This window comes from Aquarana catesbeiana, linkage group LG03 (genome assembly GCF_042186555.1).
Source record: "Aquarana catesbeiana isolate 2022-GZ linkage group LG03, ASM4218655v1, whole genome shotgun sequence".
NCBI classification, from domain to species: Eukaryota; Metazoa; Chordata; class Amphibia; order Anura; family Ranidae; genus Aquarana; species Aquarana catesbeiana.
In genome coordinates, this window is record NC_133326.1 from 94,324,843 (window position 1) to 94,351,954 (window position 27,112).

General features: G+C 41.2%; 1 protein-coding gene across 2 annotated transcripts in view; it reads right to left on the bottom strand.

Moving 5' to 3' along the window:
• Window positions 1-6,761: 6,761 nt before the first annotated feature.
• Window positions 6,762-27,112, bottom strand: part of THSD4 (thrombospondin type 1 domain containing 4) — a 1,111,101-nt gene continuing 1,090,750 nt past the window's right edge. For both annotated transcript variants that reach the window (XM_073618833.1, XM_073618835.1), the window contains 3 exons: window positions 18,878-19,057; window positions 15,716-15,860; window positions 6,762-14,100 (listed from right to left, as the gene is read on the bottom strand). In XM_073618833.1, the coding sequence (XP_073474934.1) occupies window positions 13,958-14,100; window positions 15,716-15,860; window positions 18,878-19,057 (468 nt within the window). In that variant the 3' untranslated portion in view covers window positions 6,762-13,957. The remainder of the gene's footprint in view (window positions 14,101-15,715; window positions 15,861-18,877; window positions 19,058-27,112) is intronic.

Consider the following 27,112-nt stretch of genomic DNA (forward strand, 5'->3'; position numbering starts at 1 on the left):
TGCTAAAATATTCCCTGTAGAACTGACTCCCACAGGGCATCCATCAGAAATTGTGGGGCTCTATAGACAGCTTTAGGCCTGGGCCCCCCCGGGCCTGACCACTGGCCGGTCCACCGAATCAGCCCACTAGCCATCCCACCAAGTCCTTCAGTGCACACACTTATTCTAAAGCCGCATACACATGATAGGACTTTGTACAAACTTTCCCTTGAATTTTTGTACAAAGGGCGTTGACCAGACAGGACTTTTCCAGCCAACTTTCACCAAATCACATGGTTTTTCAGCTCTTTACCACCACCATTTGGTCAACTTGTGTATTGTTGTCTGATATTGTGTCAATATCGCCACTTTTATTGGCGAGATTGACACATTGTGAGTCAGGTTCACACTGGTGCTGGGATCCGACTTGGATCCCCGCCAATGCCAGGCACTGTGTTTGGTATAAATCTTGAGAGGGAACTCCACGCCAAATTTTAAATAAAAAACTGGCATGGGTTCCCCTCCAGGGGCATACCAGGCCCTTAGATCTGGTATGCATTTTAAGGGGAACCCCTATGCTGAAAAAACAGTGTGGGGGTCTCCCCCAAAATCCATACCAGACCTTTATCCGAGCTTTCAGCCTGGCCGGTCAGGAAAGGGGGTGGGGACGAGTGAGCGCCCCCCCTCCTGAGCCATACCAGGCCGCATGCCCTCAACATGGGGGGCGGGCGCCCCCACCCCAAAGCACCTTGTCCCCATGTTGATGAGGAAAAGGACCTCTCCCCAACAACCCTGGCCGTTGGTTGTCGAGGTCTGTGGGCGGGGGTCTTATCGGAATCCGGGAGCCCCCTTTAACAAGGGGGCCCCCAGATCCCGGCCCCCCACCCAATGTGAATGAGTATGGAGTACATGGTACCCCTACCTATTCACCTAGGGAAAAAAGTGTCAATAAAAAAACACACTACACAGGTTTTAAAAGTCATTTATTAGGCAGCTCCGGGGGTCTTCTTAGGCAGCCCCCCCACACTTGTATGCTCACAGCCCCCTCACACCTGTACGCTTGCAGCCCCCCTCACACCTGTACACTTGCAACACCCCCTCACACCTGTATGCTCGCAGCTGCCCCTAACACCTGCACGCTCGCAGCCCCCCCTCACACCTGTATGCTCGCAGCCCCTCACACTTGCACACTCGCAGCCCCTTCACACCTGTATGCTTACAGCCCCCCTTTACACCTGTATGCTCGTAGCCCCCCTCACACCTGTATGTTCTCAGCCTCCCCTCACACCTGTATGCGCTCGCCCCTTAATGTCTGTATGGTCTCAGCCCCCTCACATGTGTATATATGACACACACACAGACATGTACACACAGACACACAGGCACATGTACACAGACACACAGGCACACACACATGTACACAGACACACACACACATGTACACAGGCACACACACATAGGTACACAGACACACAGGTACACAACCTCCTACCCCTTCACTTGTACAACAGCCCTTACTTGTAAGGTGATGTTCCTGGTCCCAGCTCTTGTGCAGCACATACGAGTAGTGCACATGCAGGAATTTTCCAGAAGTTGCAGCAAAAAGCCCGATGTGAGCTCAATGACAGAGCAGCAGCTGCCGACTCACACTCATTCCAAAAGCCCGCACAGCCACGGAGCTCCCCTACACCCACCCCTGCCTTCTCTCATCCCCTCCAGGTGGCTGGGCCCATCGAGATGCTTGGGTATGGGCTGTACTCCCCTGATGGTGCCCCACAAAGTTTAGATTTTTCTTGTTGAACACGGACAGGCTTTTTTTTTCTCCTAACGCTTTCTGCAATAAAAATCTGAACATAAACTAGATAAAAGTGGTTTCTAAATAGCTCAGTACTCCAATCTTCAACTCTTAATTTATTCTTCACATCACATAAAGTTTTTTGCTCCGGCAGTTTGAGACTCTCATCAATAAAATTGGTGCATTATCTTATGATTAAATGCTTGAGCATGCAATTCAAAGAGCTACAGATCTAAATGCCCAGGAGAGCATTTGTCAATTTCAAACCTGAGTCTGTGCGTATTCTCAATACTTCCTTATTACCTGCTGTATAATATATAGCAGTGCATGGGTAAGTGTGCCTTCCTTACTCCATACTGCAGTTGCCTTAGGTGTTCTAACTATTCTTCATGTTAAGAAAATAAAATACTTTACAAATTTTACTGAAGAGGATTAATACATCATTATTGCCTATTCTGTTCAGTGAACTGTGGTATATATTATAGCAGCTCCTATAAGCTTTGATCATTGTCTAAAGCACTACTCTTGCTTTAAAGAGGATCCATAAGCTTTTTTTTATATAAACTTGTGAAAAGGAACAGCTAAATCTTATCAGTATGTGAATTTTTCAAGAACATTGTTCCTGTATAGTTTGTAATTGTATACGTTTATGGTTCAGCCATATATTCCCTGGTTCCTGCTTGCATTCTCATCTCAGTGAGAGTATTATGCCTGGTACACACGATGAGATTATCGGATGAATGATCGCCCTTTTTTTGCATGCTAGTCTCATATAGAAAATTAAGAGTTTACTACAGTGATGAAAATTCTCGTACGACAGAATAAAAAATTTGTAGGTGATGTAATGTGTTGTAGTGTATTTGTATTGTATTTTCGAATGACAAATGTACTGATTAAATAAAAAACAAATAATATTGGATGAACAGTCATGACCGGATCTCTTTGTCAAACCCCAAGCCTAATGCTGAACCCCACTATGGGAGGAGAAAACAGCAACTCGATTTTTTTTCTCTGGACATTTTCAAGGCTAATAGACAAATCATCTAAAAAACATTCTTAAAAGTACATGTGGTGTTATGGAATAGTATGATATATTCCCTTAAAAATGACAATACACGTTTAAAAAAAAAAAGCGAGGGCTTCACATTGTGAGGTTCCACTTTAACTTTCAAGAAGACCCTGGGTGGCCAGGAAAGGGAGGGCAGCAAGTGTACACCCCTCTCTTTCTTGTAGTAGACAAGGACCTCTTTTGCCAAAGAGGATGTGCGGATTATTGGGGCTTACAGTGTAATCTTGAAGCCCTATTTATAATAAGGGGGCCCCAGATTTCTGCCCCCTCCCAGGAGAATAATTACAGACATAAATTATTACACATTCTCACAAAAATAAAAAAATGTAAACATATATATATATATATATATATATATATATATATATATATATTACAATTAAATAATATTACTTAATGTAATTCCATCATCAATGACGTCTGATGTTTACCCACTGCACTCCATCACACATTGACAGATCCCTTGATCTATTTGACCAAATACATCTCCCAGGATCCCTGGCTGTTTGTTTTCATACCAGCAGCTAAGGATTTGGGAGGCTGAACTGGTCATTTTGGGACAATTGTTTGATAGGTCTGCAAACTGCAAATAGGCTGGGTTTCAGTCAAACAAAAATCTCACCCCTACCTATTAATGTTAAGCTGTCATGTTTGAAAACTATGTCTGCAACTGCAAACTCCTTTTAGGTCTTGCTGATGCCTTTGATCCCCATTATCCCGTGTCACAAGAGGGATGTAACCAGTGAATTCATGCATTACAACTTCATTACCTGCAGAATTCTTTTCAGCATTGACATACTGGTATCAAAGGTGTAGGATGAATATATACTGTGGATCAGGCAACTGGCAAAATCTGAATGGTAAAGAAGCACACATTATTTCTAACATGAGATTCCCTTTAATACACATGCTCATGAAAGCTTTAAAACTGAAGTTTAGTGAAAAATCTCTATAGCTTTATTGACCTAACTTGCCTGTGTTTAATTATGTCCCACATCATGTAGGCAGCTGGATACTATTGAAATCTGTGGAGTGGCGACAGGCCTTCTTCCTTTTTTTTTTTTTTTTTTTTTTTTTTATAACAAACATGTTATACTTACCTGCTCTGTGCAATGGGTTTGCTGAGAGCAGCCCTGATCCTCTACTTTTTGGGTCCCCCCGCTGGTGGTCCTGCTTCCTCCTCCCTGCCAAGTGCCCCCAATAGCTCCCGAGCCATTTTCCTATGAATGGACATTACCCATTCACACACAGAGTGCGGCATGGCCCAGACCCCCGCTTTCTTCTCATTGGCTCACTGACTGTGATTGAAAGCCAATGGCTCCCGCTGCTGTGTTAGCAAATGAGGAGAGAAAGACCTGGGAGAGCTGACGCTCTCATGCACATTGCTGGATCAAGATGGGGCTTAGGCAAGTATAAAGGGGGCGGAGCAGCACCCAGAAGGTTTTAATAGCTCAGGGAATTCAGTGTAAACAAGCCCCTGAAGATGACCAGCCCCTCCTCCCTTCTCTGCTATTGGCAAAAATTGTTTCATAGTGTAAACTGCATGTAAGAAAATCTCTGAATGGGGGAGAATCAGATGAATCACAGGATTCTCTTCTCCCATTCATAGATTGTGTTACAGACAGCGTAATCAATTAAGCAATTTTTCTCAGTGGAGGGGGGAGTGGGTGGGTCCCTATTGGGAACTCACTAGCTTCACAGAAGACTCAAAGTTTTTAACCATCACTGTGCTGGAAGTTCAACTGCAAGACCTATCATCATTGCACTGACGTTTTCTACAGGATCCAGCTGCCTGTACAACATAGAACATACTTAATTACAGGTGTGTTATGTTACAAAAGTGAGGTTTATTTGACTTATTTCAGCTTTAAACGGGAAACCTAAAACTATTCATTCCATCACTGTCCTGATACTTCTTTATGCATAAGCTGGGGAAGTGACTGCTTCCATCAAAAAACATTTTGGCATAGTCTACTTCTTGACTGAGTCCACAAGTATACTTTCCAGGGTATGGAAAGTATGTTTTGCAGGCCAAATACTATGTAACTGGCAAACAATATTTCATAAACCAGAGTAAAAAGATTGAGAATGTTAATTCTCTAGCTTGTGATCAGCCTTCTATACAGCCTTTCTTTTTTTGTGTTTAGGTTCAAGAATAATGTTGCTATTCTTGTGCTGGCCACATTTCACAAAATTATGAGAAATCTGTATTGAGCGGTTAAGGATGTTTCCACTGCTGACTCCTCCATCAAAAACCCAGTGGTTTCCATATATTCTGAAAGACTGACCTTGAACAAACTTGTAGATCAGCAGTTCTGACACACACAGTTTACGTTTTGTAGTATGTTTGTTCTTGGATTATGACTCAAAAGTCATGAAGCCACAGCCAGACATAGTTACATATAGTTACATAGTAGGTGAGGTTGAAAAAAGACACAAGTCCATCAAGTCCAACCTATGTGTGTGATTATGTGTCAGTATTACATTACATATCCCTGTATATTGCGGTCATTCAGGTGATTATCTAATAGTTTCTTGAAGCTATCAATGCTCCCCGCTGAGACCACCGCCTGTGGAAGGGAATTCCACATCCTTGCCGCTCTTACAGTAAAGAACCCTCTACGTAGTTTAAGGTTAAACCTCTTTTCTTCTAATTGTAATGAGTGGCCACGAGTCTTATTAAACTCTCTTCTGCGAAAAAGTTTTATCCCTATTGTGGGGTCACCAGTACAGTATTTGTAAATTGAAATCATATCCCCTCTCAAGCGTCTCTTCTCCAGAGAGAATAAGTTCAGTGCTCGCAACCTTTCCTCATAACTAAGATCCTCCAGACCCTTTATTAGCTTTGTTGCCCTTCTTTGTACTCGCTCCATTTCCAGTACGTCCCTCCTGAGGACTGGTGCCCAGAACTGGACAGCATACTCCAGGTGCGGGCGGACCAGAGTCTTGTAGAGCGGGAGAATTATCGTTTTATCTCTGCAGTTGATCCCCCTTTTAATGCATGCCAATATTCTGTTTGCTTTATTAGCAGCAGCTTGGCATTGCATGCCATTGCTGAGCCTATCATCCACTAGGACCCCCAAGTCCTTTTCCATCCTAGATTCCCCCCGAGGTTCTCCCCCCAGTGTATAGATTGCATTCATATTTTTGCCACCCAAATGCATTATTTTACATTTTTCTATATTGAACCTCATTTGCCATGTAGTCGCCCACCCCATTAATTTGTTCAGGTCTTTTTGCAAGATTTCCACATCCTGCGGAGAAGTTATTGCCCTGCTTAGCTTAGTATCGTCTGCAAATACAGAGATTGAACTGTTTATCACATCCTCCAGGTCGTTTATGAACAAATTAAATAGGATTGGTCCCAGCACAGAACCCTGGGGAACCCCACATACAACTAGTATTCTTAGTAATACTATTATAAACCAATTAGTACCGCACTCCACAATGTGATCATTTCAAATAATAAAATGTGATCCTTCCACTTTAACATTAAATGCACGGAAATAATAAATGTGATACTACTACTTTAGCACAAATGCATATATATAAATCAATAAATTAAACCATACATATAGTACTACCCAGTATCAGTGTGAAATGTCCTTTGTGTCACTGTGTGTTATAGAACAAAAAAGTCAAAACAGTACTATAAAGTATACAACAATGTGAAATCCTTTTCAGTCCTCTTCTCACAATCCACCACTCAGAGTTAAACGTACTTCATGCAGTGTGTATATCCTTCACCAGATGTATATGACCATACAAAGCCGTATGGTCTAAATGCGCATTTGTCCCATCAAAGGGGACTCAAAGTGGTCCTTCCAGATACTTGAATAACACAGATGCTTCTGCCTCATCCTTAGTCACTCCTCCATTCAGCCGCTTAAACATGAAAGAAAATCACCATACATAGTGTTGTATCCTTAAAATTACCAGTTTTTATTGCTAAAAAAACTCTAGATAAAACACTCACATTTGTTTGGTGCTCACAGTGTGCCAGATATTAACAGCATGTAACAGTATGTAGATTATTCCATCAACCAGTGATGTATGTTAATGAAATTGTACATTACTGCAATTCCTTGATCTCTGAACATCGTGATGTAATCAGGCCCCTCCCCTACATGTTACATCACAGGGTCACGTGGCTTCCTCAGGGGGATATTGGGAGTTTAATGTCCCGAGAACTATCCTTTTAATACATAGAGTTTAGAAAAGCAAAAAAACAGCCCTCCTTCTGTCAATTGATGTCAAAAAGGCATTTGACAGGATGGATTGAGATTACATGCTTTCAACATTAAAACATGTAGGTTTAGGCCGTGTATGTATAAACTGATAAAGGCATTATATTCCAAACCATTTGCCCGAGTGAACGGGACCCTGTCGTGACCATTTGTTTCACACAATGGAACAAGGCAAGGATGTCCACTCTCCCCCTTGCTATTTTTACTTTCCCTGGAACCCCTTTTAACCGGGTTCCCGACCGGCGCACGCCAATGTACGTTGGCAGAATGGCACGGCTGGACAAATGGGTGTGCCTGTATGTCCATTTGAATTCCCTGGCATGGCATTGCATGCGCGCCGCCGGCGGTGCGCGCGCGCACGGGCGGGAGCTCCGTGAGTTGGGTCGCGGGTCCCGCGGACTCAATCGCTGCGGGGATACCTGCGATCGCCTCACGGAGAGGCCGAACGGGGAGATGCTGATGTAAACAGCATCTCCCCGTTCTGCCTAGTGACAAGTGTCACTGATCACAGCTCCCTGTCATCGGGAGCTGTGATCAGAGTAATGACACTGCTAGTCCATCCCCCTACAGTTAGTAATCACACCACTAGGACACACTTAACCCCTCCCCACCCCCTAGTGGTTAACCCCTTCACTGCCAGTGTCATTTACACAGTAATCAGTGCATTTTTAATCGCACTGTTCGCTGTATAAATGACAATGGTCCCAAAAATGTGTAAAAAATGTCCGACATGTCCACCATAATGTCGCAGTCACAATAAAAATCGCTGATCACCGCCATTACTAGTAAAAAAAATTATTAATAAAAATGCCATAAAACTATGCCCTATTTAGTAAACGCTATAACTTTTGCACAAACCAATCAATAAACGCTTATTGCAATTTTTTTTTACCAAAAATATGTAGAAGAATATGATTGGCATAACCTGAGGAAAAAACATTTTTTTTATATATTTTTGGGGGATATTTATTATAGCAAAATGTAAAAAATAATGCATTTTTTTCAAAATTGTCGCTCTTATTTTGTTTATAGCGCAAAAAATAAAAATCACAGAGGCGATCAAATACCACCAAAAGAAAGCTCTATTTGTGGGAAAAAAAGGACGTCAATTTTGTTTGGGAGCCACGTCGCACGACCGCGCAATTGTCAGTTAAAGCAACGCAGTGCCGAATCGCAAAAAAACGCTCTGGTCAGGAAGGGGGTAAAAATCTTTCGGGGCTGAAGCGGTTAATGACGATTCGAGCAAATCAAGAGATATAGGGCATAGAAATAGCTGCATTTGCAGATGATATTATGTTCTATGTATCTAATCCAAGCAAAAAGCTGCCTATTATCCTAATGGAACTAAAAACAACTTATAAACTCCTTGGTTATATCCCGCCTTGACTAATGTAACTCTCTCCTCACTGGCCTACCTTTACACAGGCTATCCCCCTTCAGTTTATCAAGAATGCTGCTGTCAGACTAATACACCTTACTAATCGATCTGTGACTGCTGCCACTCTCTGCTAATCTCTTCACTGGCTTCCACTACCCCATTGTATAAAATTCAAAATACTAACCACAACATACAAGGCCATCCACAATATCACTCCCAGCTACATCACCAATATGATCTGCAGATATTGCCCATATAGTCCTCTCCACTCCTCCCAGCACCTCCTGCTCTCTAGCTCCCATGTTAACACCTCCCATGCTCGCCTCCGGGACTTCTCCAGAGCCTATTTCATCCTCTGGAACTCCCTGTCTCAGTATATCCATCAGCTCCTAGCCTGTCCACCTTTAGACGATCCTTGAAAACTCATTTATTCAGGGAAGCCTATCCCACTTCCACCTAAGAACTGTACTTGTTCATCCCTCCATCAGATCATCCCCTGCAACCAATACCTTTTCTACCACCTCCCCCTCCCTTTAGATTGTAAGCTCCATGAGCAGGGCCCTCCTATTCCTTCTGTATTGGACTGCATTTAATAGTTTAATGTAGAAAAGTATGAAATATTAAACATCTCTGTTTCCTAAGGAGAACTTAGGGTTCTTGGACCTTTATACCCATTTGGAGGGAAACAGAATTAAACAGTATTTGAATGGTTACCCTATTGGCAGGTTATCCTGGTTGGGTAGGATAAACGTGATTAAAATGGTGATTCTTTTGAAGGCTCTCGATGTATTTCATGCTCTTCTTATAAATATAATAATATAATTTTAAAACTCTAATGCCGCGTACACACGATCGGACTTCTCGTCAGACTGAACTCCGAAGGACTTTTTGACGGAGTTCCAACGAAACGGACTTGCCTACACACGATCACACCAAAGTCCAATCATTTTGAACGTGATGACATATGACTAGAATAAGGAAGTTCATAGCCAGTAGGCAATAGCTGCCCTTGCGTCGTTTTTGGTCCGTTGGACTAGCATACAGATGAACGGATTTTTCAATAGGAATCGAGTCCCACCCCACCTATTATCTCCTTTATGGTGTGGGGCAAAAGGGTAGGAGAATATATAATATATACCGATATATATATATATATATATATATATATATACATCATCCTCTCTCGTTCACCCCCCTCTCTCAACCCCTCTCTCTCTTTAATTTAATTTATTTTAACAAAAATGTTTGTGTTTTCATTTTATTTATTTTCATAAAGAGGCCCACCAAAATCCTCAGCACCAGGCCCATAATGCTCTTAATCCAGCCCTGAGTGAGGGAGTGAGAGAGGGAAGAAGTGAGTGAGTGAGTGAGGGGGGGTGAGAGAGGGAAGGAGTGAGTAAGGGAGTGAGGTAGGGAAAAAGGGGAAGGGCAGGTGTGTATTATGGAAGGAGAGATTGGAAGGAGGGAGGAAAGGGAAGGGATAAGGATGAAATTCATTTTCTTTTTCTTCTCACTAAATATCACTATTTGATTGATTTTCTTTTGTTTGTTTTTGTTTTTTGTCCACGTCACAACACATGAAGTAAGGGGTGGATGGAAGATGATGGAGGGGAAAGAAGAAAGAGGGCAGAGGAGAGAGGTTGTGAGAGCCAAGGATTAGGTAGAGGGGTCAGGTAGTTACTAGACCTATTTTGGTGAAGATCAATCTGGTTATTTACATTCAGAAGTGGGGAGGCTCCACCTCTTCTGTTGTCTCTTTTCTCCTCTTTGGGGAATAATTATGGTTGCCCTGATATTTGTACAGGGTCCTAGGTTATACACCTTTATTATATGTTTGTTATGTTTTTTTTCTGCTGTGTCATGTACTAGTTGTAAATACTCTTCCCTTTATGAATGTTTTTTTTTTTTTGCTGTATCTATTTGTAAATTATTTAAATTAGTAAAAATAATTTAAATCTAAAATGCTACTGAGGACAAAATAATCATGTGTGAACATCAGCAAAAAAAACCTTGAATTACACCTAGGTGAATAATTATAAAAAGTCCAAGACCACATAAAAGCTTGTCATGCCCAATTTGCCTTCTGGCCAATAAAAAAGTACAAGTCTAACTGGATAAGAATGTTTCCTGCTGACTTCCACACTGAGATGATACAGTGATTATCTGCTCCTTCATGAGAATTCCTGCTGTGAATTTTAGCTACAAACACACTGGCTTGAAAGTGTTCTAGCACAAACTACTCTATACTGTGAGAAAAAAAAAACATTGAAAGCTAGAGGGTGGATTAAGCACCCTATTTAATGTAGTGCTTATGTAAACTATAGAAAGTGTGGTCTTAATTTAAAAAAAAATTAAGCATATACTGACTTTTATTTTCTTCTGTATTTCATTGTGAGCACATTTTTGAAGCAAAAATACACTTAAATTAATCAAATGAACCATGAAAAATATAAAGAACATGTTATTGTGAATAGTCCAATGTTTATATATATCAACTTAACTTGGTAACTTTAGTACAGCAAAGCAGTTCTCCCATAGAATAGCAGAACCCAATAAACAAAAAACACTTGTCATTCTATTGATCGATTCTGATTTCTCATAATATTTATGCAGCATATACTGAACATGGGTCATGTAAGGTGGACTTGTCAAAAGTTATCATGTCCTTGGTGATGTAGTATAACTATATCAGTATGAGGCATTTTCTTTAAATAAATAGTTTAGCTGAGTATATACAGAATTTAAGATCACGATATAAAAAAGACCCTCAATACATTTATTTAGAAATAAGTGAAATGATTAACAGTCTTTCAGTGCACTGGGACAGTTGGCTTATTATGTTGAGGCTGCAGTCCTCTACACCTGGCATGTCAAATAAAACTGTGGGGTAAACTGCATCTTCATTATGTTTGACCAGGGGGCTATGACTATGTATTACGCAAGATTACAGCATTATGGTACCTAAAAAAAGACAAAATGGAAGGCGTGCACACCTAGTACATCACCTTTGACAATTTATTAAATGATAAAATCCATAAAAAAGCACACCCCCTTCCTCAGACCCTAGCTCTGAGGAAGGGGGTGCGCCCCCGAAATCCGTCAGCTGTCCCCTGTGATATGGTCATGCACTTGTCCATACTCTGTGTGATTTATATGGCTCAAATGAGAGTTTCTTTTTGTGAGTACCCACTTTTTACGGACTTTTTCATTTAATAAATTGTCATTGGTAATGCACTAGGTGTGCGAGCCTTCCATTTTGTCTTTTTTGTAGTTTCCATCGGATTACCCCATCCGATGAAGGCAGTATCCTCCTAGTTTTGAGATACCAATGTCCCTGTTTCCCTTCACTTTGGAGGACCCCTTAGAGCTGGAAGTGACTGTGTTGTTTTCGTGTTTCTACATTATGGTACCTAACATTATAGCAATGACTGCAACTTAGAACATTTGATCCCAGGTAAAAGGACCTGAGGTTGGGTTCACACTAGTGTGAATTGGATGCAGGTTTCCTTGCATCCAATTCACATAGCAGGAGATTGTGACCATTTGTCTATGGAGCCGGTTCATACATCTCCACAGCGGCTCATGTGCGAATTACACAGGAGCCCTGTGTGTCTTTTGGTCCATTTCACATTCGAATTCAGCCCAAAACTCAGGCTGAAACCAGACCTGAAAGGGTGAATAGAGACACACCGGACTCCTGTTGTGAGCCAGAGCGTTCTGCGGTGTGAACCGAGCCTAAAACATTGGATCCCAGGTGAAGGGGTCTAAAACATATTTTTTTTTTTTTTTTTTTGCAGTATTAAGCTAAAAAATTTTGTAAGGAAGTTTTGCTTTGCCCAAGTGGAAAACAGCTGGGGCAACAAGGTAGGAGCCAGGTTATAAAAACAAAAAAACTGTTTGACATGAGGCAAGAGGCTGCAGCACTAGCAGACCAATCATACTGGTGAACTTCACCATGCTTTATCAAGCTAAAAATGAACATAACAGTTGTTCCATTTATGATCTCATTAAAGTGTATGTGTAGCCATTTTTTTTTCTTTTTAGATTTTAGAGTAGGGCATTGCTAAACCACACCAGTCTATGTTGTGCTGCCTTTTCCTGCTGGGTAGATTTACTTTCACTTCCTGCCCAGGAGACACACAAGGAAGTGGAAGGAAATCTCTGCTTTTCAAGAACATGGGTCCTCATTTGAAGATTTACCCTTTTCCTTTATTCTAGAGAGAACTATAAACTTTTGGATTTCTTATAACTTTCTGTCCCAGCGACAATGGTCACCAGAACAAATAGAGAGTGTGATTCCACCCAGTAGGGACACAGACAACCATAAAAATTTGACAGGGGCTGTGATGCTTTTTTACTAGATGAAAAATGAAATAAATAAAAGGTTTGCCTATACATACATTTTAATCTCTACACAAAATTAAAGTTTCACTTTAGGGGGGCAGCACATACAATAAGAATAATACAAACTTTGGGGGCATTGGCTTGGCAGATATTTAGGATAGCAGATTGAGGGTCAACATTTTTAGGCAAAAAAAAATTAATATTGTGCACTTCGCAGACAAATCACAGAAGACCACATAGAACTGTCAATCTCTTCTCACATAGGCTTGTTAATAAACAGCTTGCTAGATTTAGAGATGTTCAGATGTTATCAGCATGAAAATAATTGTGCCCATGTGTCTCTGTGTCCAAGTTCTTCCACATATAGTGCCTCTAGGCTTATGCTGTAGACTCATCAACCACCGTGACAACCTTCAGAATTTCAGGGCCAGAAGCTTGGAGTTACAAACGTGTACAGTCATAATGGTTTTAGAGACTCTCACTTACAAGTTCAAGAAGTACACATTTTTACTACAGAAAAACGTTTGCAAATGTTTGTTACATACACACAGAGAGAATCTGGTAAAGAGAATTTATCATATTTGTAGTACTTGTCAAAAAAGAGCGCTCCTTTTTTTCTTGATCAACAAATTATTTGGAAATCACTCACTTTTTGCTAAACATGTTTACCTAAACATGTACCATAAAACTAAAATAGACCGTAAGACTGCATCATTTCCAATTTATATATAAAATCATTATTTACAAGGCAGTTAATGCAACATCCCAGACAATTGTTTCAGCTAAAAAAAAACACTTCTCGATTATATACAGTACATAAAATACCACATTAATCCCAGAAGAAAAATATATATACCAGCCATGTGCCTCTATTTGACTCCTCTAGATTGGTGCAGGTTGAGTATTGTACTTCTCCAGCAGTGTGCACAAAGTCAAGTTTAAAATAGTAAAGCAAAAATGTTCTGCTCATATTACAAAAAGTCATAATTTTCCTATTAAAGTTGCAGATAAAACTGGAAGGTAATGATGAAGTTCCATGTCTTAAAAATTTGGAGTTCAAACCATACATGCCAGAGGCAGGGAGTCAGATCAGTCATTGTCACACCACTTATCTGCTGCCTCTTGTGTAAAATTATCAGTAGCTGTTATCTTCGTCCAAGGTATCCTGATTGTCTGCTTGCTGCTCTCACACAGGAAGCACAACAAGCTGTCTTGTAGTAGGCATATACACAAAGCCGAGCTTGTACTACCACGTTGCAGTTGTAGTATTTGTCTTTGCATGTTTCATCTGTTAGAGGAATAAACAAGTCATATTTATTAGATTAGGGCACAACACAAAGGGATGCAAATAGGGTTGCTTTAAATTTGATCTCCTAAAGGCCTTTTCACTTCCGAGAATAGCATGCAACAAAAAACTGACAAAAATTTGTCCAATAATCTTATCGTGTGTACCAGGCTTTAGTAATTACTAGACATGTGCATTCATTTTCGTCCGAATGCATTTTCGTCCGAATTTCGGGTATTTTCATTATCATTTTAACAAACGAAAACGAACGTGCAGAATCCGAAAACTGAAAGATCCGACATAAATAAATGCTTTATTTTCATTTTCATTGCGACAACAGTTCGATATAGATAGGAGATTCGACATGATGCTGACAATAGCGATCTGTGTCCATCGAACCTGTGGTCGAATGTGCCTAACTTTAGCTCTATTAGTCCAAGATTATTCTACATAGAGAGAAAAGATTTGACATAGAAAAGATTCAACATTATAGAGACAATAGTAGAAAAAGGTTGAATGTGCCTAACCTAACTCTATTAGTCCAAGATTATTCGACATAAAGATTCGACGAAGCAGTCGCCGCGAGCGGACATTTATGGTAAAATGCTCCACCCATAGGCTATAGAATTCTAATGTTGGTTGACTAGTAATAATAATTAATAAATATAATTATTAATAGTGTCATACAACATTAGAATTCTACTATAGCTTGTAGGCGGAACATTCAACTGGAAATGTACGATTGCAGCGTCGTACAGTTTAGCTGCTCCGTCAAATCTTCTTAGAACATTTGACAGACACCATAAGCCTTCAATGACAGATTCAACCTTAATTATATCGGATTTTCGGACGAATGCATTTTTTTAACGAAATAAATAAAAACAAATTTCGGGAGTAACTGAATAAATTTATTTTTCGGACGAAAACGAAATTCCGAAATGAAATATTTCAGTGTGCACATGTCTAGCAATTACCACAGCCATTTCATCTGAGGGAAATCCTGAAAACATGACCTTTTGGGGCACTTTGAGGACTGGAGTTGAGAAACACTGGTTTAGAGAAGCACAAAGACCCAGAGATGACATCACTGTGTCTAAAATAAGCCCCAATGAAAGATGTGATGTCAAGCCCTGAAATACATTGGATACTCAGTTAACATTTGGACTAAATTTAATTTTAGACTCAAATTTTTGGGTGTGGTGCTTCAATTTTCAAATCAGAATTGATGCTTATGCCAGGCCAATGACTTAGTAGGTAGTGAAACCAAGATCACTGTGACAACGCAAGTGCTACCCTCCAAGTCACCAATGGCAGTTTCCCATCAGTCATTACAGGTTCACTTTAAATACTGGGACATGCAGGCACCTCTAGGTGCATACTATTAGGGTACAAAAACAGGGAGAAATATGGAGACTAGCCTTTAATAACTCTTACTCTGAAAATAATAGCAGTCTAACCACCTTGCTGATCATCAAGCTTCAATACCTTTAACAATCTGTATATATTTTCCAGGTCAGTGGCTCACAAATTATTGAAGTCCATGGGTCAGCATAACAGTAAGGCAACTAATAAAAGTGTATTGTTATTTTTGTTTCCAAGCAGCAATAACATCTGTTACCTATTTCTGGGATGCAGTCCTGAGTATTGCATGTTTCTTTGTCTTCCGGTCTAAGTTCTGCTTCACATTTGTCACTGTGTGATATGTCATCTGCCAGGCATCGGACCTCACGAACCCGGAAACCACCTTCACATGATTTAGAGCACTAAAACAATCAAAATAAGATATGATCTTAAAGTTTCACAGAGCAAATCGAGCTGGCGTTAAAACAGAATTCCCCGTCAGTAAATGTTGGAGTGTTCACTACTGTTAGAAAATGCTGATTATTTCAACAGGATGTAACAACCTACCAAATGTTGTGCAAAATACATAAACAAAGCTAGAGTGGAAGTGCTGTGCTTAATGTCAACCAATATGGGATTATTGGTTGACATTAAGACCACAGCTGTTGTGGTCTTAAAGGTGCAAGCTCCAGGACTATCATTCTAATACTGCTGGTGAAAGGTGTAAGCAAAAGAGTCATGTCCAGTGAGTGCGATAATGCAAGAGGAGCCATGTTTTGCTTTCCATAAAGCTTATTGAGTTTGGGAAGCAGAAAACACAGTGGTGGAGGGATGTAAATGATGCACCTTTTCTTATTCAACACTACAATTGCTCAGGTGTTTTATTATGAAGCCCAACCCTCCCAATAAGCAGCTACTTTGAGAAAGGACATTGGAAAATACATTTTAATTTCACCAAAGCAAAGAAAGGTAAGATTATGCAATAAAGTCTACTAACTTCCTTGCACTGTATATAGGTTACTTTGAAGGAGTTGTATTTTAATCAACAAGACTGCACTCTTACTTAAATAGCCTTGGCTATACACACATATGGCATTCAATGTCTGAGCTGAACTTCTGGGTTGCATGGGGACACGAAAGATTCAGCCAACACACTACAGCTGTGCACATGTGAAAAAGTACTTCCTTCACTCACAGGTTTGAAGGGAAAAAAATCATCTTGATCACATTGTGATCTATAACTTAAATATACAAACTTACACAAACCCAGTTTTATGGACACTCGACTATAAACATAAGAGCATCAGCACGGTTTTCAAACACTTAGCTGTTTACTTGTTTTTTAAAAGCTGTCTGTGAAAAATAAACTTTAAAGGCCTTCTAAATACATAAACATGTTGCCATGAATAAAGAAAGTATGAATAAGCATTTACAGAAATGTAGGCAGGAATCCCATTCTTTTGTAGACATTGAGATAACCGATATGATATTTTTGTGGTATAGCTAAGACATTGTCCTTGAATGGAAATTAGTTTTATACAAGTAAATAACTGTTTCATGAACTCTTCAGATTATAAAACTTGATAGTGTGTACCAGGCTTAAGCCTGTGTTGTCAGTGGGAGTACCACTGTTGTATGGGCTTGGCAGCCTCTGAACACGTAAGCGAGACCATATCCAGTGGCCCCTCCAGGGTCTTACAGGGTCCTACAGGTGAAACAACAGCTGACTGAAACTCAGTTCTGGGAAATTTTAAACTCTTGCAATTGGGTGGAGTAACAAGTTGCATTAACCAAATCATAAATCCCTGCATAACAAAAATTAACATTTCCACTGCTAACCAGGAAGAAAAATAAACACCCCAAGGTGAAAAAAAGGGGTTAGCTGTAGTGGAAGTCACAGGCTGAAATGACAGAGTGGTAAAAAGTACAAAATGTGTTCCGCACTGAGCAAATTGCAAATTAGGTCCTGAGTATATAGCCCACCTTTCCATATAACACTAGAGATGTTGTCTATATAAAAATGTTAATGCTTCTTTAAGGAAAAAAAGCTACCCACTCCTTTTGGAATACTCTGATCAGCAGAGTTTAAAGTGTACCAGAGGTAATATAGAGGCCTTGTCACTATAGACAGGATAGAGTAACCTCAGCAACTGCATTCACTGGTTGATCTGTATGTACTGGCTGAGAAGATAGAGGAAGAGAGCCGCTACATCGAGTGTTGTAAGAGACTTTCAGAAAGAAAATTGTCACATGTATGTGTGTTCCTGCACATTTCTGCATGTTCCTGGGTGTACATACTCTCTTCTTTTTAGAACTGCATCATTGAGTGCAGCTAGAGGAAAATGGAGGAGGTGGGACAATTAAAATGATAGTCTGAACACAGGTTTGACAGAACTTTGCAATTGTCCTGAAAATAAAAAATTACGACTATTCAAATGACAGAGGTGCCCATAGTAACATATGTTGCTATTTAGGAATAGGTCAAAGTTGTCATGTTTAAATCAGATATATCATTTATCTGTTATTCCAAAGATGCGTTTCATAACTGAAATATGCCACTTCCTCAGTTGAACAGTGTTGCACAAGAATCCTGCCCTTTCTAGTATCTGTATCCTCCTCAAAGTGCAATTTATGTCTGAATAAATAGCAACATACATTATTATGGGTGACTCTGCCATTTGAATAACTGAGTGAATGACTGGGTCTTCCCTCCTTTAAAAATCAGTTTGTCACTCCTTAAAGTCCCACTCTAGTGACTTTTCTCTGAGGCCTCAACAGCAGCCTAACTCTTCCCTGCATGGGACAGTGGTATCCTTCACACACACACACACACACACTCAGAAGGTTGCGTCTACCATACTATGTGGTGCAACCTTGACAACTGTAATCTTCTTTATTCCCTATTTTTTCCCAGTAACATTACCGTCTACACAGTACACTTAAGGACTTTTTCTGCCTCTCCTCCTATTTTTTCAGTGCAGTTTAGACCCCTCCCCTTTTTATCCCTAAACACCTTTAAGGACAGATCAAAGCAGATGGAGAATTTTGCGGTCAGGCAAACTGGCCAAATCTGGCAATATAGTTCACCCATTTAGCAAACAGCCAGCATCTCAGGTTTAGGTCAAACTCTTGTGGGTTATGTGATCCCCATGCCAGCTCAGTGCTTATCAATAAAGCCATTCATCATGTTGTCAGAATTCAACAGATTCATCAGCTCGTACCTAACAGATTTGTTCACACCTTATGGCAGATTTGTTTAGAGAAGTCATCTTATTAGCCTAGTTTATTGATTATCCTGTTATATAGTCTGAGACATGTAATACGTGAGAAATTTGTGAAATTTGTGAAAAATGTTGATTTTTTTTCTCACCAATGACAGAATATCTGCCACAAGTACTTGTTTATACATCTGGTGTACAAATATTTTTTAGAAACCTACCGTACTCCATTCTGTGTAAAACCATTTTGCGCCACAGGATCTGAGATGGCAAGACTGCTGATTTGGTGGTTTCTCCAAAAAGGAACATTCATGTGGCTTCACCACAGTGAACCCCTCCGCAGTCTTTCTAATACAAATGACATCTCTTTGTTGGGTTCCAGAACCACATTCAACTGAGCACTGTACAGAAAACAAACATATGGATTATAAGACAGGTTAGGTTGAATTGTGCAATAAAGCTAAAATGTAAGCCAACTAACAAGACATTAATAGTAAGTGATATATTATTTAAACAATCTACAGATAGGCTAAATATTAATCTGCCTTCTCATTTTTTTAGTGAGGTTAAAATCCAAATCCAAAAATCTAAGTACCTGTCCATCCAAAACTATTATTATTTCCCATTAATTATTTCTCCAAAGACTCATGCAGCACTCCAAATTAAATGTGCTGGAGACTGCACTGTCCAGTGTTAACTCTTTTAGCAAATAGTCAACTAGGAAATGTTTATTTTATTGCGCTCAATGTGCTAAACTGAAAAACACTGAAGGTTTAAAATAAATACTGATGCTTACTATGGAACATCACCATAGTTACAAACTCATGTTTTAGCAGTAACACCGCCTAAAACCATATACATAATGACACTGCTAATTTAGACTTCATGCACACTGCCCTTAAAAAAATGCCAGTTCTTTTGGTGCAGAAAAACGCTCATATAAAGCAATTTAGTACTAGTGTTTATGAGCGTTTAGTCTTTTTTTTTCTGTGAGAAGACTCTCAAAAACACAATCCACTGGGTTTTTTCCTGCCTCTAAATGCTGAGCTTAAAATATGCCTCTACATGTCCTAATGCACATGGACACATAGGATAACACTGAGCTGCTTCTACAGGCAAAGTGCAAAACACTTGTAGAAGCAACGTTTTTCAATCCTAGTGTGCACACTGGGCTTAAAAAAAAGTCTGTTCCCTTGGCAGAAAAAAATGCTCACATAGAGCGTTTGTTTACATAGTTTAGGCAAGCTCAGGAGAGTTTTGCGTTTTTTTCTGCCAGAAAGCTCCAATTACAAATGCAAACCAGAAGCGTTATTTTTCCTACCTCTAAACATTGAGCTTAAAATGTACCTGTAATCGTCCTAATGTGCACAGACACATAGAATAATACCGAAATGCTTCTACAGGCAAAACACAAAACTCCTGTAGTAGCAGTGATTTTTAAGTGTGCATAGACCCTTAACCGCGATCGCTCCGACTAGCCGCCGCAGTTGTACTGCGGTAACATGGCTCAGCTGCGCGAATCGCCATCATGTTATGTCGCTTCTAATTCTGGCCACTAGGGGCACACGCGCGCCCTCTGCTCGCCCACGGAGCCGATGTGAGTGCCCAGCGGTCACGATCACCGCTGGGCTCCCGCGATCGCTCGGGGCACACCGAGAACCGGGATCTGTGTGTGTAAACACACAGTTTCCGGTTCTCTGAGGGGAGAAGAGACAGATCGTCTGTTCATGCAGAGTATGAACAGCGATCTGTCATCTCCCCTACACAGTCCCCTCCCCTCTTCAGTTAGAACACACACTAGGGAACACAAGTAACCCCTTGATCGCCCCCTAGTGTTAACCCCTTCCCTATCAGTGACATTTTTACAGTAATCAATGCAGTTTTATAGCACTGATCGCTGTATAAATTCCAATGGTCCCAAAAATGTGTCAAAATTGTCCGACGTGTCTACCATAATGTCGCAGTCCTGATAAAAATCGCAGATCGCCGCCATTACAATAATAAAAATGCCATAAAACTATCCTCTATTTTATAGACGCAAACCAATCAATATACGTTTATTGCGATGTAGAAGATGTGTAGAACAATACATATCAGCCTAAACTGAGGAAAAAAATTGTTTTTTTATATATTTTTGGGGGATATTTATTATAGGAAAAAGTAACAAATATTGAGTTTTTTTCAAAATTGACGCTCTTTTTTTGTTTATAGCGCAAAAAATAAAAACCGCAGAGGTGATCAAATACACCAAATACACCAAAAGAAAGCTCTATTTGTGGGAAAAAAAGGACTTCAATTTTGTTTGGGTGCAACATCGCACGACCGCGCAATTGTCAGTTAAAGCGACGCAGTGCCGAATTGCAAAAAGTGCTCTGGTCAGGAAGGGGGTAAAATCTTTCGGGGCTGAAAGAGGTTTTTTTCCCTAATACATTACCCACATTAAGGTAAAAAACCTTCCACTAGCTGTTACCCCCACCCCCTTCTATAAATACTGACACTGCTGTATCGATCCAGTGCTGTGCTGTGTTGCTATGGCCATTTGTATAGTGAATTTATTGCAATAATATGGAGTTAGTTATATTATTTGAGACCATATGTAGGAAAACATATTGAAGGAAGCCAGGTCCTGTTCCCCCCCCTTGATATGTAAATTGGATAGGTCTTGGAGCTGAGACAGGAAGTTGTCGGCAGGATGTGATCTAAGCAGGAGTTAGGGGGAGGAGATTTAGCTTTTGAAAGAGACATGTGTTCGAAGATGGCATGCGTTTGGAAGGACGATGGAGTAACACATGGCTGCCGGAAGCTGGATAACTTTGGAGACATAAGTTGGACTGAGCAAGGAACCATAAAAGACATTACATCTTGACACCTAAGTTGAGTAACTGTTCAGTTTACTTAACCACTTGCCGACCGCCTAACGCAGATATACTGCGGCAGAATGGCACGGGCAGGCAGAATCACGTACCCATACGTGATCTGCCTCCTGCGGGCGGGGGGTCCGATCGGACCCCCCCCCCGGTGCCAGCGGCGGTCGGCATTTGACTGGGAGCGTTGAGAGGCGAGGGGGAGACCATCCGATCGTGGCCCCCCCCTCGCGATCGCTCCCAGCCAATCGGAATCCTCCCCTGCCTGTGTGTAGTACACACAGGCAGAGGATGTGATGTCATCTCTCCTCGGCTCGGCAGTTTCCGTTCCAGCGCCGAGGAGAGATGACAAGTGAGTGCACCAACACACACACACACAGTAGAACATGCCAGGCACATAAAACACCCCCGACCCCCCCCCCCCCGATCTCTCCCCCAATCACCCCCCCGTCACAAACTGACACCAAGCAGTATTTTTTTTTTTTCTGATTACTGCATAGTGTCAGTTTGTGACAGTTAGAAGTGTTAGGGCAGTGAGTATTAGCCCCCTGTAGGTCTAGGTTACCCCCCTAACCCCCCCTAATAAAGTTTTAACCCCTTGATCACCCCCTGTCACCAGTGTCACTAAGCGATCATTTTTCTGATCGCTGTATTATTGTCGCTGGTGACGCTAGTTAGGGAGGTAAATATTGAGGTTCGCCGTCAGCGTTTTATAGCGACAGGGACCCCCATATACTACCTAATAAATGTTTTAACCCCTTGATTGCCCCCTAGTTAACCCTTTCACCACTGATCACCGTATAACCGTTACGGGTGACACTGGTTAGTTCGTTTATTTTTTATAGTGTCAGGGCACCCGCCGTTTATTACCGAATAAAGGTTTAGCCCCCTGATCGCTCGGCGGTGATATGCGTCACCCCAGGCAGCGTCAGATTAGCGCCAGTACCGCTAACACCCACGCACGCAGCATACGCCTCCCTTAGTCATATAGTATCTGTACGGATCAATATCTGATCCGATCAGATCTATACTAGCGTCCCCAGCAGTTTAGGGTTCCCAAAAACGCAGTGTTAGCAGGATCAGCCCAGATACCTGCTAGCACCTGCATTTTTCCCCTCCGCCCGGCCCGGCCCACCCAAGTGCAGTATCGATCGATCACTGTCACTTACAAAACACTAAACGCATAACTGCAGCGTTCACAGTCAGGCCTGATCCCTGCGATCGCTAACAGTTTTCTTGGTAGCGTTTTGGTGAACTGGCAAGCACCAGCCCCAGGCAGCGTCAGGTTAGCGCCAGTACCGCTAACACCCACGCACGCACCGTACACCTCCCTTAGTGGTATAGTATCTGAACGGATCAATATCTAATCCGATCAGATCTATACTGGCGTCCCCAGCAGTTTAGGGTTCCCAAACACGCAGTGTTAGCGGGATCAGCCCAGATACCTGCTAGCACCTGCGTTTTGCCCCTCCGCCCGGCCCAGCCCACCCAAGTGCAGTATCGATCGATCACTGTCACTTACAGAACACTAAACGCATAACTGCAACGTCCGCAGAGTCAGGCCTGATCCCTGCGATCGCTAACAGTTTTTTTGGTAGCGTTTTGGTGAACTGGCAAGCACCAGCCCCAGGCAGCGTCAGGTTAGCGCCAGTACCACTAACACCCACGCACGCAGCATACACCTCCCTTAGTGGTATAGTATCTGAACGGATCAATATCTGATCCGATCAGATCTATACTAGCGTCCCCAGCAGTTTAGGGTTCCCACAAACGCAGTGTTAGCGGGATCAGCCCAGATACCTGCTAGCACCTGCGTTTTGCCCCTCCTCCCATCCCAGCCCAGCCCACCCAAGTGCAGTATCGATCGATCACTGTCACTTACAAAACACTAAACGCATAACTGCAGCGTTCGCAGAGTCAGGCCTGATCCCTGTGATCGCTAACAGTTTTTTTTTGTAGCGTTTTGGTGAACTGGCAAGCACCAGCGGCCTAGTACACCCCGGTCGTAGTCAAACCCGCACTGCAGTAACACTTGGTGACGTGGCGAGTCCCATAAGTGCAGTTCAAGCTGGTGAGGTGGCAAGCACAAGTAGTGTCCCGCTGCCACCAAGAAGACAAACACAGGCCCGTCATGCCCATAATGCCCTTCCTGCTGCATTCGCCAATCCTAATTGGGAACCCACCACTTCTGCAGCGCCCGTACTTCCCCCATTCACATCCCCAACCAAATGCAGTCAGCTGCATGAGAGGCATTTTCTTTATGTCCTCCCGAGTACCCTTACCCAACGAACCCCCCCAAAAAAGATGTCGTGTCTGCAGCAAGCACGGATATAGGCCTGACACCTGCTATTATTGTCCCTCCTGTCCTGAAAATCCTGGTCTTTGCATTGGTGAATGTTTTGAACGCTACCATTCACTAGTTGAGTATTAGCGTAGGGTACAGCATTCCACAGACTAGGCACACTTTCACAGGGTCTCCCAAGATGCCATCGCATTTTGAGAGACCCGAACCTTTAACCGGTTACAGTTATAAAAGTTACAGTTACAAAAAAAGTGTAAAAAAAAAAAAAACACATACAAAAATATAAAATAAAAAAAAATAGTTGTCGTTTTATTGTTCTCTCTCTCTCTCTATTGTTCTGCTCTTTTTTACCGTATTCTATTCTGCAATGTTTTATTGTTATTATGTTTTATCATGTTTGCTTTTCAGGTATGCAATTTTTTATACTTTACCGTTTACTGTGCTTTATTGTTAACCATTTTTTTGTCTTCAGGTACGCCATTCACGACTTTGAGTGGTTATACCAGAATGATGCCTGCAGGTTTAGGTATCATCTTGGTATTATTCTTTTCAGCCAGCGGTTGGCTTTCATGTAAAAGCAATCATAGCAGCTAATTAGCCTCTAGACTGCTTTTACAAGCAGTGGGAGGGAATGCCCCCCCCCCAACATCTTCTGTGTTTTTCTCTGGCTCTCCTGTCTCAACAGGGAACCTGAAAATGCAGCCGGTGATTCAGCCAGCTGACCATAGAGCTGATCAGAGACCAGAGTGGCTCCAAACATCTCTATGGCCTAAGAAACCGGAATCTATGAGCATTTTATGACTTAGATTTCGCCGGATGTAAACAGCGCCATTGGGAAATTAGGAAAGCATTTTATCACACCGATCTTGGTGTGGTCAGATGCTTTGAGGGCAGAGGAGAAATCTAGGGTCTAATAGACCCCAATTTTTTCAAAAAAGAGTACCTGTCACTACCTATTGCTATGATAGGGGATATTTATATTCCCTGAGATAACAATAAAAATGATTTAAAAAAAAAAAAAATGAAAGGAACAGTTTAAAAATAAGATAAAAAAAAATAATAATAATAAAGAAAAAAAAAAAAAAAAAAAAAAGCACCCCTGTCCCTCCTGCTCTCGCGCTAAGGCGAACGCAAGCGTCGGTCTGGCGTCAAATGTAAACAGCAATTGCACCATGCATGTGAGATATCACCGCGAAGGTCAGATCGAGGGCAGTAATTTTAGCAGTAGACCTCCTCTGTAAATCTAAAGTGGTAACCCGTAAAGGCTTTTAAAGGCTTTTAAAAATGTATTTAGTTTGTCGCCACTGCACGTTTGTGCGCAATTTTAAAGCATGTCATGTTTGGTATCCATGTACTCGGCCTAAGATCATCTTTTTATTTCATCAAACATTTGGGCAATATAATGTGTTTTAGTGCATTAAAATTTAAAAAAGTGTATTTTTTCCCCAAAAAATGCGTTTGAAAAATCGCTGCGCAAATACTGTGTGAAAAAAAAAAATGAAACACCCACCATTTTAATCTGTAGGGCATTTGCTTTAAAAAATATATATAATGTGTGGGGGTTCAAAGTAATTTTCTTGCAAAAAAAAATTATTTTTTTATGTAGTCAAAAAGTGTCAGAAAGGGCTTTGTCTTCAAGTGGTTAGAGTGGGTGATGTGTGACATAAGCTTCTAAATGTTGTGCATAAAATGCCAGGACAGTTCAAAACCCCCCCAAATGACCCCATTTTGGAAAGTAGACACCCCAAGCTATTTGCTGAGAGGCATGTCGAGTCCATGGAATATTTTATATTGTGACACAAGTTGCGGGAAAGAGACAATTTTTTTTTTTTTTTGCGCAAAGTTGTCACTAAATGATATATTGCTCAAACATGCCATGGGAATATGTGAAATTACACCCCAAAATACATTCTGTTGCTTCTCCTGAGTACGGGGATACCACATGTGTGAGACTTTTTGGGAGCCTAGCCGCGTACGGGACCCCGAAAACCAAGCACCGCCTTCAGGCTTTCTAAGACCGTAAATTTTTGATTTCACTCTTCACTGCCTATCACAGTTTCGGAGGCCATGGAATGCCCAGGTGGCAAAACCCCCCCAAATGACCCCATTTTGGAAAGTAGACAACCCAAACTATTTGCTGAGAGGTATAGTGAGTATTTTGCATGGGGTCATTTGTGGGGGTTTTGTACTGCCCTGCCATTTTAGCACCTCAAGAAACGACATAGGCAGTCATAAATTAAAGGCTGTGTAAATTCCAGAAAATGTACCCTAGTTTGTAGGCGCTATAACTTCTGCGCAAACCAATAAATATACACTTATTGACATTTTTTTTACCAAAGACATGTGGCCGAATACATTTTGGCCTAAATGTATGACTAAAATTGAGTTTATTGGATTTTTTTTAGAACAAAAAGTAGAAAATATCATTTTTTTTCAAAATTTTCGGTCTTTTTCCGTGTATAGCGCAAAAAATAAAAACGGCAGATGTGATCAAATACCATCAAAAGAAAGCTCTATTTGTGGGAAGAAAAGGACGCAAATTTCGTTTGGGTACAGCATTGCATGACCGCGCAATTAGCAGTTAAAGCGACGCAGTGCCAAATTGTAAAAAGTGCTCTGGTCAGGAAGGGGGTAAATCCTTCCGGGGCTGAAGTGGTTAATGCGTACATATTCTACATGCTTATATTTGTAGGCATATTTTGTAAGCTATGAATTGTGTTGTGTTGTGTATCCTACAGTTGTATGTGCAGCATTCCTGTTTAGTAAAGCATTGATACACCACAGAAGTCTAAGCTTCCTTGGTTTTACCGCAAGAACCTTAATAGATAGACAAAAGCATAACATGTGCCCATTTGCATCCTGTTCTCACAAGCACAGAGGCAGCAGCAGATGCTTTTGGCTGTCAATAAAATTCTATGAGTAGGAAGCGAGAGGCAGGGCCAAGCCATGCTGTCTGTGTCTATGGATGCACACAGTCCAGCTCAGGATTGCACCTGCACTTGTCCACATAGCATTCAGCTTGCTATGGGGGCACACAAGAATTGGAAGGACTGGACAGTGCCGGTGGGGGACCATAGAAGGGGAGGTAAAGGGTTGCTCTGTGCAATAGCAGTGCACAGAACAGGTAAGTACCCCCTCTTTTTTATTTTAAACCAAAAAACTTTTTTGACTTTAATATCATAAAGTGATGTGAAGCCTTTAAGGATATTTGCTTTTTAGAAATAACTTGGGGATTTTATAAATAATAGAGTGAATATTAAACAATCCTCAGTATTACTGTATGCATTAGC